This window comes from Cucumis sativus, chromosome 4 (genome assembly GCF_000004075.3).
Source record: "Cucumis sativus cultivar 9930 chromosome 4, Cucumber_9930_V3, whole genome shotgun sequence".
Taxonomy (NCBI): Eukaryota; Viridiplantae; Streptophyta; class Magnoliopsida; order Cucurbitales; family Cucurbitaceae; genus Cucumis; species Cucumis sativus.
The window spans coordinates 10,459,599-10,478,294 of NC_026658.2; the positions used below are offsets into that span (position 1 = coordinate 10,459,599).

The following is an 18,696-nucleotide window of genomic DNA, read 5'->3' on the forward strand; positions in this document are numbered from 1 at the left end:
TATTATGAAAATTATTTGACTATATTTTGTAATGAAGTATAATACAAAATATAATCAAATATGGTAATTTATTAGAATTAATTTATCACAACCGTGGGAATTGTTTCATCTTCATCACCAAACTTCATCCAATTTCCAATTGTCGTCGTTTACCTTTTATTTCCATAACCATTGGTTTCGTCGTCAGCAACCGTTCATTTTCGTTACGTTTACCTTTGATTAATAAACAAACATCTAATTTTCTTCACATTCTTCTTTATCCTTCAACATCCTTTTCATTAACCTTACTTTTCTTTATTCCTTTTCTTCTCGGTAGACTTCCGGTTAGTAGGAATTTTCAATTATTTTAATTATTCTACATTTCATATATTTCAAGAACACATACATGCACATATTTTACAGTATGTTTTATGTCACTTCTCTATTATAAATTTTCATTATCATACTGTATATACAACATTAATTAATTATATACCTGTAAGGTATCATTGTTTTTTGACATGATTTATTAAATATATACCACATATTATTTATAATTATACTAAGTTTTTAATATTCCCGCAAAATATAATAGGTTATATATTCCATCTATTACATATATACCACATCTAACTTTCTATTATAATCGTTGTTTAATTTTCCAGTATGATGTTTTATTATATATATACTACATCAATTAATGGAGTATCTAAAATATACTCAATATACTTCTGTTGAAAAATACTGTCTTTGTCGGTCATCGAACTTTTTCTTTTTCACCGCCAAAATCTCTATAATTTCTTAGTATAAATGGTGGCTTATGCGATTTGAATGGAATGAGTATACAACGGTGTTCGAAGAAGGAAAGTGGTGTTCAAATTAAGAAGGAAAGTTTAAATCGTGGTTGATTTCTTTCCTAAATCGTAACCCACGTTTAATATTAGGAATGAATATATATATGTAATTTGTGCCCTACATTTATGTAATATATAGGCCAATTTAGAACATTTGTGAAATTTATTAAAAATTTAGGTCTATTATGTAATATCATATAACAATTTAGGCTATCTTAGTTAAAGACCCTAAAATTTCTAAGAAATAAAAAGTAAATTCAACTAATTATATAATTTTTAAATTAAATAAATAATCTTTATAAAATTTGTTAAAAAACAAGATCGGTAAAAAGATATGAATGGGGTATGCAATCAAACTTAACCAACCAAAATATGTAACTAAAATTAAATGCAAAAATAATTAGAAAAGACTCAAAGAATAAGATACCCTAATTTTATAGTGGTTGGGTTAAACTCAACCTACCTCCACTTTTCCAAGCACCTCTTAGGATTTTGATTGAAGATCTTATTTTTTACTATTTTCACGGATTTTGATCGAATCGATTTTTGCTTCTTTTTCGGGTTCAAGAGCAAACTCGATCATTTCCACGGGTTAGAATCCAACCGTTACAATATGTTGAAGTTTTAAATCACACAAAATAAAACTCTGTAAAAGAGTGAGTATACAACTTGAAGCTCACAAATTTAATCATCACAATACAATAAGAATTCTCTCAGGAATAAGATGAAAACAATAAAAATTGGAAGTTTCAGAGAAAATAACAATGTTGGCTTTTTCACTTTTTGAGGATGACAAAGTTTAATGACGTTTTTGAAATTTTGGGGAAAATAAAGTATTTAAAAAGGGGAAAAGATAAATTCAAAATCATTTTGGTAAAAAGAAAAATTGATGGTTGAGATTTAAACTCAATTAGCCGTTAGACACAACATAAATAATAATATTAAAGTCATTTTCTTTATAAAAGTCAATAAAACAAAACAAAAGGTCACATTTGTTACTCCTTCATTGCTCAAAGTGGCGTTCTCTACTTGGCTCAAATGGAATACTTGGCCGTCACGTCACCATCTCAGATATTTTTTCGTTAAGCTTCTTTTAGTGATATTTTCTTCGTTTAAACTTCGATTTGGGTGATTCAAGAGACATTAGAATCATTGTTCCAAGCTCTACGTTATGGACTATTCAAAATAGTAAATAAAAAAAACCAAATTTGTTATCATCAAAACATTAATTAATTAATTAATTAATTAAATTAATTTGAGATTAAGGGCAAAAAAAACCAACCGAACAACCCTTAAGTCTTCTAATTAAATCGACTAAAAAATGTTATTAAACTAAAAATAAATGATGCTACATGATATATATAATTACAATTTCTACTATATTATCAATATATTAATATTTGATTTTACTCGAGATCACAATATATATGTCATCAATTTTCACCTTGAAAAAATATAACAAAATAAACAAAATATCCTAAAATGAAGAAAAAATTTTATTTTAAATATATAATAGAAAAACGATAATTAAAAAAATGATCTAATAATAATAGTTATAAAAAAACTACAGAAGAAAATAAAATAAAAGAATGAAAAATGTGTATTTTATAACATATTATTGCGATTAAATCAAAGGCATATGGAACGACTCATATAAAAAAAAGTTTAAAAAATATTCATTTTTATTAATTTTTCAAGGTTTGAAGCAGTTTGTTAGAAATGATACCTAGTGATCAACCAAAAATAGTCGCTAGGATGATGTTTGGAGTTTTGGTTGATGAATTTTCTAGATTGAATTAGAAAAAAATGTAATTTATGAGCTTGAATAGTGTTTACTATTTATTCCCATGGGAAAGAGTGTAAGAAGCCTTGATGAAGACCCTCATTGATCAATGGTGAAGATCAACGGTCATCAATTTAAAGACTATTGGTTGGCCGTCGACCATCATACCAATCAGTCACCAATGGTTATGGCTATTGATCATTGACCATCACTATGATCGCTTGTTAATAGACACGAGATCGATAATTAACAATTAACGATTGATTGGAATGCTGCATTTTTCTATTAAAAATAAGGGCGATTCGATCAAGATGTTCACTCCACGATAGTAACGTCCAAAGTTGTAGGTCACAAGCAATCAAGATTGATCAAGACGATTGATAATCAACGTTCAAGACGATCCGAAGCCGACGATCAGGATCTAGAGTCGATAGTTAAAATTATCGGTTGTTGTGACCGTCGATCGATCAATGTGATTGATCGTGAAGTTGGCTAACAATTGTTGCCAATGATTATTGATAAGATGTTGAAGTGAAAAAATTTCTAAAAAATATGACATTCAATAATTAAAAAAAATATATTGTAAACCGAATCTTAATCCTAGGAATTTTATTCCAAGTGGATAAACATGGGTTTGACTTCGAATGCCAAACCCCCTAATTCCAAGCTCATAGGCCAAACACCCACTTAAACTCATTTTTATTTAGATCTGTTTTGATAAAGGTGTTTTAAAATACATTGCATGCGTGACAAAAAGAACCATAACTATGGCTAAATGTAACTCTACTTGACTTTCGCTTTTGTATAACCCTTTTAGTTATGCTTATTTTGAAACTTACTAGGCCATTGTTATTGTTGTTTAACTATAACTTTCGTGAATTCCATCCGTTTACATGATTTGTTATATTTTTGTGAATGATTTGTAATATTCATACTTAGACCATTCATGTTAATGCAACTGTAATAAAAATTATTGTTGTCAAATATTAAAAATTCTCGTTTTTACATTATTTTCATTAAAATCAACATAGTAAAAAAAAATGAATTAGAGGTACAAGATATTAAAAAAAAACAATTAAAATTTTGATACAAAATAAATTTAGGTTGTACAATTAATAAAATAACTAAACCCACAAAATTCAAAATCAGCACCGCATGAAAAAATCTAGATTTCCAATTTCTACGCCCCAAACATAGACATCTGTAACATCCAGACATCAAAATCCCATCAAATAAACTCACATACATTTAATTTCCACACATTTTATTTCGAATCTACGTTCCAAACGCTCCTAGAGATTCATTCATTGTATTTTGTATTTCGTGTAAGAATTAATACTTAAATGTATTATTAATTCTTTTCATTTAGAATATTGACTTTTTGATTTCATTGACTAAAAAATTGTTCATTAGTTACAATTAGCTAATAAGGTAAGTAAATTATTCATTATTTGCATTTTAGAATTTTGGCTTTCTTAGCTATTAGAAGTTTGAAAAACTTTGGATTTAGTTGAGTTATTAGTTATTCATAAGTTACAGTTAGCCTAATTAATTCATAAATTAATCTCATTTCTTCTTCATTTAGCATGAGTAAAAGGAGAGTTTGCAAAAATAGCAAAAACATTTATAATAATAGAGTCCATGTCATCTACGTTTTCAAAATTGCAAAAATAACAAATTTAAAAGCAGATTACCATTAGATTGCTGTATGATTATCGTAATATTTGCCAAAATTGTAATATGAAAAAAAATATATTATAAACTATTTTTCCTAATTTTTTTAACATCTAATGTAATTTCTCTAATTAAAATATGATAGAAAAAATAGATAAGCTACTTCTAAAACAAATATATATATATAAAAAAAATCCCTCAACCAAACTTTTATATATACGGGAGAGAGAGTATAGATATAGATATAGATGGATAAGTTAATTATATGTATTTGATTTACTAATCTTTCCCATAAAAACTATAATTAAATAGCCGTTTGATCGAGGGAACAATAATTAATGTAGTCATAAAGTAAATTCACATTTATTCAGTATATTGTTATCATAATTAATAACCAATTGCTTCTTAATTATTGTTTATTCAATCAAACACCTGTTTAATAACAGATTATATATGCCAGTTTGTATTCAAACAAAATGCTCTTCACAATGTCCAAACACAAACATTAATATGCGTATCTAAAAGTGTCCAAATAGTTGTTTATTAAAATACTAATTTTTTTAAGTCAAGTTCAACCTAAAAATTAAATATAACAAAACACTAATTTATCATGATTTGATTGTTTATACAACTTTATCCAATAATTAAAATTGTGACCCTTTAGTAACTTTTTTGTCTCAATTTCTTTTAGACCATCAAAACTAAGATGAAATGAATCTTGATCACGTGAGGTTTAAGAAGAAACATTTTCGGTAGAGGTTGACTTTGTGTTTGTGACAAGTTACGTGGGTGTTGTTCAATCTATCGTGCTTTATTTTTTTCTTCTTATGTTGAATATGAATGTTTAACTTGTAGGATTGTTAAACGGTAAGAGATCGATGAGTCTTCTAATTTATTGAAGAATTATCTTATATCATAAGACCCCAATCGTTTATACCTTCACCAATAGATAATAAAACTTTTGGTATGTTTTGAAAATATTTATAGGAACTTTGTTTTTTCTTTTCCAAAAATATTATATTTGTTAACCATTTTATACTTATTAAATGGTTGTACATTTTATAGTTTAAAATTTAAAATACAAAAAGATTAAAAAAAAAAAATGATGTTTTCAAAGTTGGTATCTGGGAGAAAACAATTTCATATATGTGGTTGAAGAAAATGACTACAATAGTCCATATAAATTTCATGTTGATTGAAGAATAAGAGAAATCGTCAATTGAAAATTTAAAACCACAAACGAGTAAATGTATAAGTTAAAACGTTTGATATTTTGGAAGTGTACCAATTTTAAACCTTAAGTTGTACGAATTAAATTTCTAAACATTAAAAAATAAATTAATCTATGATTATTGACCATATTATATTTTTACCATAGTTTATGCATTAATTTTTCATGTAAAGTTGAGGTTAGTAAAAGTTAGACATATTTTCAGTATGGGTGCATCAATAAAAACTAAAACAAAGAAACAATTAGTTAAGAGGTGAGTTATAAATTGATATTAAAAAAAATTTTAGAATAGAGAAATTATAAAGAAATAGAACATAAAAAAGACTAAAAAGTTTTCCATTGGAATGATTAGGGTGCAATTGTTACTTATTATACATATTTATGTTTTTAATTTATAAATCCATAAGCTTTTGTTTTTCTTAAACATTAAAGAAAATCAATTTGTTCGTAAGAGAAGGATGTGAAAAATTTCGATCTCAATTGACGAAAAACACACGCAACCGACGAAGAAGACGAATTCAGGTAGAAGAAATCAGACCTCCGAACAACCACCTCCCTTACTTCTCCGACATCCACCACCGCCCGCCGGCGATTTCCTCTTTTCATTCCTACCCATATTTCCAATTTCAGATTCAACTGCTCCTTTGTTTCAGAAGCATTGACATGTTTTAGTTTTCTTCAGATTTCTCTGGATCATAAACCCTAGAAATTTTATGTTCATTTCGGTGGATTTCTGTCAAACGTTGTTTGTTGATTAGAATTAGGAAGTTTGAAGATGGAGCAATTGAAGACGATCGGCAGAGAGCTAGCCATGGGGTCTCAAGGAGGGTTTGGGCAGTCGAAGGAGTTTCTGGATCTGATTAAATCGATCGGTGAAGCCAGATCCAAGGCTGAAGAGGAGCGAATTATCATCCATGAGATGGAAACTTTGAAACGCCGTCTCACCGATCCTGACATTCCCAAGCGCAAGATGAAGGAGTACATTATTCGTCTTGTGTATGTTGAGATGCTTGGTCACGATGCCTCATTCGGCTACATTCATGCTGTCAAAATGACTCATGATGATAATCTCCTGCTGAAGCGAACTGGTTATTTGGCTGTCACCCTCTTTCTTAACGAGGACCACGACCTCATAATCCTCATTGTTAATACCATCCAGAAAGACCTCAAGTCTGACAATTATCTCATCGTCTGTGCGGCTCTCAATGCGGTGTGTAGGCTTATTAATGAGGAGACTATACCGGCAGTGTTACCGCAGGTCGTCGAGCTGTTGGGACACTCAAAGGAGGCCGTTAGAAAGAAGGCTATCATGGCTCTACATCGCTTCCATCAGAAATCGCCCTCATCCATTTCACATCTTCTCTCCAATTTCCGTAAGGTGGGGTTCAAAATTCAATACATGGTTGTTGGTTTTTAACTGTTTTTTTTTTCACTGCTCTTCTGTGACGTGGGAAGTCTGTTCTTTTTTGTTTTAATCATTGTCAATTGTTGGTTGCAGAGGCTGTGTGACAACGATCCTGGAGTCATGGGAGCCACCCTTTGCCCTCTTTTTGATCTCATTACCTCGGATGTAAATTCCTTCAAAGATTTAGTTGTCAGCTTTGTAAGCATTCTTAAACAAGTAGCTGAGCGCAGATTGCCAAAGAGTTATGACTACCATCAGATGCCGGCTCCGTTCATACAGGTCTGATAATGTCTTCAACATTAGGTTTCCCTGTGCGTTCTGCTTGATAAGGTTACTTAGCTGCTAATTTGCCTTCTGCAATGACCTTTTTTTCCCCTTTCAATTGAAGTTAATTTAATTGTACAGATCAAACTATTGAAAATTCTTGCACTGCTGGGTGGCTGGCGACAAGCAAGCAAGTGAACACATGTATACTGTTGTTGGGGATATATTTAAAAAGTGTGATCCTTTGAGTAATATAGGAAATGCTGTACTTTACCAAAGTATATGTTGCGTCTCTTCTATTTACCCAAATCCTAAATTGCTGGAAGCTGCTGCTGATGTAATCTCTAGATTTTTGAAGGTTTGGTTATACTACCTGTGATTATCTGCTCTGTTGTTGGCATTAATCAACTTTGGCTTTGACCTATATTTACTTGACACAATTTTGTGACCAGAGTGATAGTCATAATCTAAAATATATGGGCATTGATGCACTCGGTCGCCTTATAAAGCTAAGTCCAGATATTGCTGAACAACACCAGCTAGCTGTGATTGATTGTATAGTTGATGTGAGGTGAGTTGAGTGATATTGTCTTCTCTGCCTGGTGGCTAGCCAGTGATAAAAATGCCATCTTCATGTAGGCAGATAGGCCCTTGCGTCTTTCTTTTTCTTTTGGTTTCGGTGTACTTTAATGGATTAAGCTGCATTCCAATTTATTTTTATCCTTAAACTTAAAGGTGCAAGTTGTGAGTGGACCAAGCATGATTGTCATTGTCTCCCACAACTAACGATCTACTTATATATGTGATGGTTTCTTTCTTAGGTATTGTTTAGAATGATATACAGATTACAATTTAACTGATTTAAATTACAAATATGTTATCTACAACTCTATATTCAAGTTCCCTTCAGGAACATCTGATAAAATTGGAATGGTACAGCTCTATATTCAAGGTTGATTTGTATGCGTATGAGTGCTACCATGAATTATATTTGATCCAAGTTTTGGTGTTTGTTTTTCAGGATCCAGACGATACTTTAAAGAGAAAAACATTTGAACTATTGTATACAATGACCAAGTCCACCAATGTGGAAGTGATTGTCGATCGCATGATTGAATATATGATTAGCATTACTGACCATCACTATAAGACATATATAGCATCAAGATGTGTTAAACTTGCAGAGGAATTTGCACCTAATAACCATTGGTTCATTCAGGTATTTCAACCTTACATTCTTTTCTGTTTGTTGAGTAATTATTATTGCTGTTTGAGTATCAGTCAGATTCCTTAATCCTCTTCAGACCATTAATAAAGTTTTTGAACACGCTGGAGATTTGGTGAATATTAAAGTTGCACATGATTTGATGCGGTTGATCGCTGAAGGATTCAGAGAAGACGGTGATACAGTGGATAGCGAGCTGAGATCATCTGCTGTATGTGACTTAATTAGCACTCTGTTATTTTGTTTGCTAGAATTTTACCAAAGGCAGTCAGGCGCGATGTAACAGTATCATGTATGACTTTTGCATATCATGTGGTGGCTGTGTACTTCACTATACTTGTAATCTTTTGAAAAATTCAGTGGATGCCTGTTGGAAATCTTTTCATGTTGTTGTGCCTCAACACATGCTTTTAAAAATATGTGACTTTATTATTTGTGTTTTAAGTTACAAACTTAAAACGAATGTTTTGCACCTCCCAGCATCACTTTAGGAGCCCTTACGATTCAAAAAGTTTCTTTGTTGATGAACACTCTTTTTTCTTTTTTTTTTTGTTTAGATGTGTTATCTCTTTGTTGATTTTTTTTGTGATTGGTTTTGATATACACTATGTACTAGGGTTTAGAGGAAATCATTTGTCTATGTCTAAACTTATAATGTAACCTTGTTTTTGTTTCCCATGAACAATTTTACTTGTTTTTAAAGTGTATATAAAATGGTGTAATTATGTATTATACAATGGGTGGGCCTAGTGCCAATTAGGGCCAACGGAAATAGTAATGGATATTAGAGTAAATGGGTACAAGTCATGTGGCCACCTACCCAGGATTTAAGATTTTATTTGTTACTTTGACAATCACATGTAGTAGGTTCAAGGGTTGTCTCGTAAAGCTTAGGTGCACTAAGCTGGCAGGACACTTTTGCTCTCCTCACACACATATAAAGAAAACTATTATGCATTACCTTCATTTCCCTTTTATCTGGAATGTCATGACCATAAGTGAAACCACAAGGATTGTAATTCTGGGATTGAATGTCAATCAATTCTTTCTTTAAATTTCGTCATTGTCTTCAATAATTTCCTTACTAAATTAAACTATTTACTATGCATAGGTGGAGTCGTATTTGCGAATTATTGGGAACCCAAAGCTTCCATCTGCATTTCTGCAGGTACAGTTCAATTTTGGATATAAAAACTGCAAAACTAAAACCCTCTTTTAATACCTTGAGTTCTGATTTCAGGTCATCTGTTGGGTTCTTGGGGAGTATGGGACTGCTGATGGAAAGTACTCTGCTCCATATATTGCTGGAAAACTCTGTGATGTAGCTGAAGCATATTCAAACGATGAAAGTGTCAAGGTATGACTATAATCTCAAAGACCTTGGCGGTATAGGGAGGTTAAGTACCTTCCTGTTCATTGTAACCATATTGCGTCGTTTGATTTTCTTCTTCTAGACATGTATATATAATGGGGTGGGCTTTACTTTATTATTAATTTTTTTCAATTTCTTGTTCATAATAAAATACTGCAATGTTTAATTTCAGTGACTTCGAACTTATAACAAACGCAATTAATCTTTTATATGGACACTTTGGAAATATGGATGTGATGTAATGTAAACTATTAATAAAGGTTTAGTTAGTTGTTTAGCTAAAGGCAGACTGTTAGATTGCTTGTTATTTTGTTTTAGTTAAAGACTGTTTTAGTTAGGTACATGGTAACTAACTCTTGTATAAAAATTTTCCTATAAATAAAGCCTTTCCCTATTTGCGAGAGGCATAATTCATTCATACAAAAAAAAAACCCTTTGGTAGTTTACTCCAAATTGGTATCAGAGCACGAAAAGGTCTCCGGACCTACGGTTGTCCAGCGTGCAAACCAACGAAAGATGACAGTTGGACGATTTGTCTTGACAACAGAGCCATCAACAGAATAAATGACTTGTTGGATCAATTGGGAGGTGCTCTTATCTTTTCAAAGGTGGATTTGAAAAGTGGTTACCACCATATTCGCATAAGGCAGGAGATGAGTGGAATACTGCTTTTAAAACAAATGAGGAATTATTTGAATGGCTTGTAATGCCTTTTGGCCCCTCAAATGCTCCAAGCACTTTTATGCGCCTAATGCACTGAGTACTCCACTCTTTCTTAAATAAATTTGTTGTTGTCTATTTTGATGATATTTTGGTGTATAGCAAAGCTGAAGAAGATCATTATCAATACCTAAAGCTAGTCTTTGAAGCTTTAAGGGAGAATGATCTGTAAATCAACATGAAGAAGTGTACCTCCTGCACGGAAAGGATTTCATTCCTAGGCTTCATCATTATTAATAATCAAATAAGAATGGATGAAGCAAAAGTAGAAGCTAGTACAAATTGGCCAACTCCAAGTGGCAAGTTCAACCAAAGAAGTTCAATCTTTCATGGGATTGACATCATTCTACAGAAAGTTCATTAAAAACTTTAGCTCTATCACAACCCCCACAACAGATTGCCTAAAGAAAGGAGGATTCGTAAAAAATCAACAAAACAGTTTTGAAATAATTAAGCTGAAGCTTAGCAGTCAACCGATCTTAAAGCTACCTGAATTTAATAAGCCTTTTGAAGTGGTCGTAGATGCTTATGGAGCTAGAATTGGAGCAGTATTATCTCAAGGAGGACATCCAGTGGAATTTTCTAGTGACAAATTGAGCATCTTTAGGCAGTCTTGGAGCACCTACGAGCAAGAATTATATGCTCTTGTAAGGACTTTGAAGCAATGGGAGCACTATCTCTTGTCCAAAGAGTTTATCCTTCTCATAGACCACTTCTCCTTGAAGTTCTTGCAAGCCCAAAAGGATAGCAACAGAATACATGCTCCGTTGGATATCCTATATCCAACGTTTTGATTTTTCTATTAAGCACCAAGCCAGTAAAGAGAATAAGGTTGCAGATGCTTTGAGTAGAAAGGGAACCTTATTAACCATCCTCTCGCACAATAATAGCATTCAATCATCTCCCAAAGTTGTATGAAAATGATGAAGATTTTGGGAAAATATGGTACAACTGCTCTAATCACATCCATGAAGAAAACTTTCACATTATCGAAGGGTTCCTTTTAAAGGAGACCAGCTTTATATCCCCCATACATCTCTAAGAGAAGCCTTGTCAAAGAAACACATGCTGGAGGTTTAGCATGCCATTTTGTTCAAGATAAACCTTCCACATCATTAGCCCAAGGTTTTTTTGGCACATGAGGGGTACCAATAATTTTTGTGAAGAGATGTGCAGTTTGTCAAAGAGCTAAGGGATCATCAACTAATGCTGGCCTATATTCACCCCTACCGATTCCTATGAATATTTGGGAAGATCTATCAATAGATTTCGTTGTCGGTTCGCCCAAAGCACAAAGAGTTTTCAATGCCATGTTGGTTGTTGTGGACAGATTCAGCAAGATGGCCCATTTCCTAGCCTGTAAGAAGACAATCGAGTTGTTTATGTTGCTAATCTTTTCTTTAGAGAAGTAGTAAGACTTCATGGAATTCCAAAAACAATTGTATCTGATAGGGATGTTAAATTCCTAAGCCATTTTTGGATAACACTTTGGAAAAAGTTTGCTCTAAAGTTTAGCACTACTGCACACCCCCAAAGAGATGGCCAAACAGAGGTTACTAACCAATCTTTGGGAAATTTAGTTTGATTCTTGAGTGGAACTCACCCAAAACAGTGGTATATGGACCTTGCCTAAGCTGAGTTTGCCTTCAATAATATGAAGAACAGAACAACTGGCAAATGCCTCTTTGATGTTGTCTATACTAAAGCCCCTAGACTTACTTTTGACTTAACTAACCTCCATATTTGAGTAGACTTACAAAATGAAGCAGAAGAAATGATTGAACATTTTCAGAAGCTTCATAAAGAAGTTCTTGATCACCTAATAAAAAACACATCTTACAAAGAAGAGAAGGATAAAAGGAGGAGAAGCTCATTTCCAAGTTGGAGATCTTGTGATGGCACATTTGAGAAAGAAACGATTCCCAGCTGGAACTTGTGGCAAATTAAAAGACAGGCAGATTGGTTCTTGCAAAGTGCTAGCTAAATATGAACCTAATGCTTACAAGTTAGAGCTACCAGAAGAAATCAATATCAGCCCTGTCTTTAAGGTCGCTGGCTTGAAGAAATACTGTGCTCCTGATGAATTTAAACTTGCTGACCCAACTCGGGGTCGAGTCTGAAGCTAGGGGGTGGATTATGATGTAATGTGAACTGTTAATAAAGGTTTAGTTAGTTGTTTAGCTAAAGTCAGGCTGTTAGATTGCTTGTTATTCTGTTTTAGTTAAAGACTGCTTTAGTTAGTTACATGGTAGCTAACTCTTGTATTAAAATTTTCCCATAAATGTGAGAGAAAAATATTTTATTTATGGTAGTTTACACCAGGATGACAAAAAAAGAACAGGAAAAAAAAACTGTTGTAGCCAACATCATTAGTTGAAAGTAAATTTTAAATTGCGCTGAAATTACACAAACAATAGCTAGATGTACAACGGACAGACCACCAGTTTAAATTTTTTGCATCTTTGATCTTCTCTGTTTCTCGCCATTTTGTTGATTGGAATTTAGTCTAGATGATTGAACCATAGGTATTGATATTATCTACTTGGGACTTTGGAGTACAAACAGTTATGGTAAAGCTAGCAGCTGTAGCCCCATTGCAATTGTTTTTGTTATCTAAATTGGTTATAAGTTGAGTGCCGTTCTCAGACAAGAATGTTCTTGGAATGCCAATAAGTTGTGCTATAAGTTTACGGAAGGAATGCAGTTCTTATCTTTCCTCTTTGATAAGAACATTTCTTATCTTCCTGAAAACTTAGAAGAACAAGAGCAGGTTATATTATTTTCTTGCATGGACAAAGAGATTACTGTAGCTGTAGCCTATAGACTATCATCACCACTTGTGTAATTTGTAAACAGTATCTTTGTGAAATGGAAGATGTTGAGTGTTCTATATCGTTACGCATGTTACTTGTTTGAAGGTTAAGCAGTTATTCCCATATTGAGCTTGGAATATTGAGCTTTGCCATGATTTTTAAGAGTTAATGTATATCGCTGACTCTTGACTGATGTTGTGGTTCTTTTTGAAGGCTTATGCGGTAACAGCTCTCATGAAAGTATATGCATTTGAGAAGATGTCCGGAAGAACAGTGGATATACTACCTGAGGTAAATTTAAGACTTTTATATTTGCTGTTTTTTATTTCTCTGAAAAGGATCTTGTCCTTGGAAGAATTACAACTTCAGCTGGTTGTTGATTCAGTTTGTGGAACATGGAAGGGTTAATTTGTTTACTGACCAAGAAATTCGTTGCTTTTCCCTTTCCATTTCCCAGTTTCTTTTTTCTTTTAAATTCAAATCTTGAGCATCTGATGTGTGTCCCTCTCTAGTATTTCCATTGGGTGTTCATCCCATTTTTAATGCGTTTCATCCCTCTTCTTTTTCTTTTTCATTTTGATTGTTGTTTATCTCCTCAACAACACTGCCAAAATCTCACTCCCCCTCCCCCCCCAAAAAAAAAAAAAAAAACAAAGAAGTTTAAGTATGCACTATGACAACCATTATGAGTTGGCCTAGTTGTAAAAGGGAGACATAGTTTCAATAACTAAGAGGTCATGATCCATGGTGGTCACCTACTTAGGAATTAACTTCCTACGAGTTTCCTTGACATCCAAATGTTGTAGTGTCAGACGGGTTGTCCCGTGAGATTAGTCGAGGTGTGCGTAAGTTTGGCTCAGACACTCACGGATACACAAAAAAAAGTATGCACTATGAATTGATGTATTTCAAACTGTTTCTTCTTCTGCTGCAGTTGACATCTTTGATCGAAGAACTATCAGCATCCCACTCAACAGATTTGCAGCAACGTGCGTATGAATTGCAGGCCACCATAGGTTTAGATGCTCAAGCTGTTGGGAATATAATGCCAGCTGATGCAAGCTGTGAAGATATTGAGGTGACATTTTTCTTTGCAATACTATTTTTTTCTCTCTACTGGTTATAAAAGAAATGTCAATTCATGTCATCTTGGAAGTTAAACTGGTTTTGCATTTGTCTATTTTTGTTTGTTTTGCCTGCTCAATTTCTAAATGATATTCTTGGGCTTCTCTAAAAATAATGATATTCTTAGGCCAACTTCCCATTTTAATGTACATTTGCTATTCTTTTTCTACCTGATTTCTGTTTCTTACCTCACAATGAATTGAAATGTAGACTTGAGTGTGTTTGACATACAAATAAAGTGCTTTGGGAGGACTAGAAGCGTTTTATATTTTTATACTGAAAGTAGTTTGAATTTTCTAAAAACAAATAAAAATTATTTACTATACTTCTAACTGAAATATTTCATTAATTTTCTTCAAAAAGCATTTATATGAAAAGTTTCACTTGAAAATAATTTTGAAAATGGCTTCCCAAATCAATCTTTAATCTCTAATATTCTTCAAATTTGATACTATGGCGTTGTTGTAGTGACACATTTCAATTCTTTTTTTGCAGATTGATAAGGATCTTTCATTCCTCAATAGTTATGTGCAACAGTCGCTAGAAAATGGTGCACAGCCTTATATTCCCGAGAGTCAACGAAATAGGATGGATGACATTAGTGCCATCAAAAGTCTCGACCAACGTGAAACTGTGTCACACAGCCTTAGGTTTGAGGCTTATGAGCTTCCAAAGCCTCCAGTGCCAACGAGTATCCCTCCCATTGCACCTGCAATCTCAGCTGAACTGGTTCCTGTTCCGGAACCATATCATCCTAGGGAGACACAACAGTCTACCTCAGAACCATCTGTATCAGATGACGGGGCATCTCAAGTTAAGTTACGACTCGATGGTGTTCAGAAAAAGTGGGGCAGGCCAACGTATTCTTCTTCTCCTGGTTCATCTGTGTCGACTTCTACTCCTACTCAGAAAGCAGTAAATGGGGTATCACAAGTAGACAACACCAGTACTGTAAGCTCGAAACCCACAAGTTATACCTCGAGGACTCCAGAACCTGAGATTTCTTTGGAGAAACAAAAGCTTGCTGCTTCCTTATTTGGAGGTTCATCCAAACCCGAAAAAAGGGCACCTTCTGCTGCCCATAAAACTTCAAAGACACCCCATGGTGCCAATAAGGTTCATGCAGCTAAGACGACAGTTGCACCAGCAGAAGTCCCTCCTCCTGACCTTCTGGACTTGGGCGAACCAACTATCACCAGTAGTGCACCATCTATTGATCCATTTATGCAGTTGGAAGGGCTTCTTGATGAAAGCCAGGTCTCGTTGACAGAGAATTCTAAAGCTGTTGGACCCAATAAAGAACCAGATTTTATGGATTTATTTTACGGGACAACCTTGAGTGGACAAGGAAGCAACTTCGTTGATCTCCTATCCTCCAATAAGGATGATTTGGATTTTACTTCTGATACATCGAAAGTCGCTGCAAAGACAAGTCAGGGAGAAACTATCGTTTCAAATTTGGTGCAATTCAGCAAGGGTCCCAACGTGAAGGCATCTTTGGAGAAAGATGCAGTTGTTAGACAGATGGGTGTGAACCCCACCAGTCAGAATCCGAACCTGTTCAAAGACTTACTCGGCTAAGGAGTCTCAAAGAATGCCCAAGCAAGACTTATTTATGATTTGTGCACATTATCATCTTCTGGCAGGATTCTCCATGGATCAGAAACTACAATTATTCCAATGAGACACGTTTGAAACGACACATGCACCTGGAAAGAACTGCTTAAAAACCTCGAAGGCTGTGAAATTCCGGTGCAGGTATGTACTTATTCCCAGATTAGTTTACTTTTTGTACTAGTAGAGACAATATTGGGCTTTTGTACGAATAGAAAACTTGTTGGGATTTCCAAATTTGGGGGAAAACAAAAAAAGAAGATTCCAGAGCATACTTGGGGTTTTGGAAAACTGGAGAGGCAATCAAGAAAATGCTGTGATGTTTGTTTTGTTTTGTTCTTTATTTTCTTTGCCCTCCCTAGGAGTGAGAGTACATTCTGTTATATATTTCATTACAATGCAAAATAAGGGAAGGTTTTTTCTTTTATCGTTTATTTTCTATCCTCTATTCTTTTATCTCCTCTTGTAAGTGAAGTTATATTGGACAGGTCTCTTTTCAACTACCCATTATTCTCCTCCCACCGTCTTTCTTTTGCATAATAAGTTCAAGTTTTTGTGGAACATGAGAGGCCCTTCTGTGCTATGTCAACTTTGGCCTCGATCTTTTTTCCCCTTTCTTTATTTCTTGTTGAGTTTAACTACAAGTAAAAGGTAGGGGCTTGAACTATATATTTTAATCAATTGAGTTATGTTTAGGTTGATCTAAGTTTTCTATTAGTGCACAGTGTACATTGGATGTAATTTGCCAAGTCTTGTAGTTGTCTATTTGAGATGTTATAATTTTAGAGATTCACAATTTTCATGGTTAGGCCTACCAGAGTTGGGGGACCGAGGAGGCATGTGTTAGTGTTTAGTTCATAGTAGTTACTTATCTAAAATAAAATTTAATATCTGTGAGTTCTCTTGCCATGGATTAGTATTAAGGATGTTGGTCAATGAGATTAAGACTAGCAAGAAAAAAAGACAAGAAGTAGTTTAGATATGTTTTTCAAATATGATCTTGAATCCTTGATTAAGTGCAAAAAGAACGAAGATTAGAAGAACAATGTGGCATTGTTTTCTATTCAGGAGTGATTTGTTTGAATCAATTCAGTCAGCCAGCTTATATATTATTTTGGTCATTCTAATTTCAACTCCAAATCATCTTGGATACTACATTTTTATTAGTAATGTTTATTTTTCGTTCTGTTTATTTTTGTAAGCTTAGAACCTTTGAAGAGTAACCCTTTTGATATCTTAAGAATGAAAAAAGAGAGAAAAAAAGAAAATGAAGCGATCAATATTCCAAAACTAACGTTAATCTAAAATTTTTGGTACGGACTAAAGTTAATCTAAATTGAAAGTATAAGCTGCAAAATGAACCATAAGTAACGACATAGGGATAATATGAACATTTCAAAATCTAAAAGTAGGTAAAAAAATGCAATTCAATTTTAAATAAAACAATTTCTATATAGTATTAGCCTAAAGTTGTATTTAAATTTTTATTATAGTAGTTATTTGGTGTAGTTGCAAATTTTGCTTAATATAGTAATTGAATATACAATTGGAATTTAATTCTTATAGTTTTATAAAATTCTGTATGTGTTGTTACAAAATTGTTATGAACTTAAAAGTATATCCATGGATGTTTGTTTTCTAAAATAAAGATTTGCAATTCAATCTTAATAGAAAAAACTTTTAAGGGTTAAAATATTATAGTTTGCATTTTGGTTGAAATCTCAGATTTGGGATTTTCATAGGCCCAAAATTTCTCTAGTGGGAGAATTTCAATTTTGCTCCGATTAGTGGCTCAAAGGAATTCAGCGAATGTTGAATTCTTTCTTACATGCAATATCTTTATTTCAACGAAAGCTAACGAAGTATGTTCATTCAAAATGTTTTTCTATGGTCTTTAATTAATACGACTTTTCTAATATTTTTTTCCCTCAGTCTATTGGTAGAGTTTTATTTTTTTCTTCTTCTCTCTTTTCCATTTTGTTGTGTTATGATTATGTTATGATCTTTCTATTCTTGTCATGCTATATTAGTTTAATGCTAAAAATTTTCATTTTTGTATTTGTTGAATAAGAAATTTTGAGACCAATCACAAAATGCCACATCATTTATTAAGTTAATGAAAAGTACAAATAATTAAATTTGGGACATATGCTCCAAATTAAAGAGTTAAAAATAAATAAAATGGTCATTCTAATAATGACACATGTTTTCATATTAATAGTTGGATTAAGTTAATCATTTTAGTTCAATTAAATATTATTTACTTGGACTAAGTTCAATTAAGCCCAAAAAAATAAGCTTAATTGAGGCCAAAGACTAAATATAACCTAAGTCCATATGGTTGAGCTCATGGGTCTGGTCCATGGACCAACCAGGTTCAAACTCATAAAGCCCACCAGTGAACTCTATAAATAGAGGAATTCCATTTGTAGGGATTGGAAAATTTTGACTCTAGAAGATCCAGAGAGAATTCTTCAAAGAGCTAGAAGACTCTTTAAAGATACAAGCTTTCTTCCAAGGCTCCAACTTCAAAAACATCGCGAAAATCAAACTGAAGCATCTAATTGAGAGAGAATCAGAGGATCAAATTCTTGAGATTGAACCGCATCGCATCAAATCAACAAAAGTACAACATCA

General features: G+C 33.1%; 1 protein-coding gene across 1 annotated transcript; it reads left to right on the forward strand.

Annotated features, from left to right (window-relative positions):
• Positions 1-5,926: 5,926 nt before the first annotated feature.
• On the forward strand, positions 5,927-16,493 carry LOC101215149 (AP-4 complex subunit epsilon). The gene is given in 12 exon segments (XM_031884049.1): positions 5,927-6,899; positions 7,020-7,205; positions 7,332-7,364; positions 7,366-7,548; positions 7,643-7,751; positions 8,210-8,409; positions 8,495-8,626; positions 9,527-9,583; positions 9,656-9,772; positions 13,534-13,611; positions 14,255-14,398; positions 14,941-16,493. Coding segments are annotated over 12 exon segments (2,928 nt in total). The 5' UTR covers positions 5,927-6,296; the 3' UTR covers positions 16,027-16,493.
• The last annotated feature ends 2,203 nt before the right edge of the window (positions 16,494-18,696 follow it).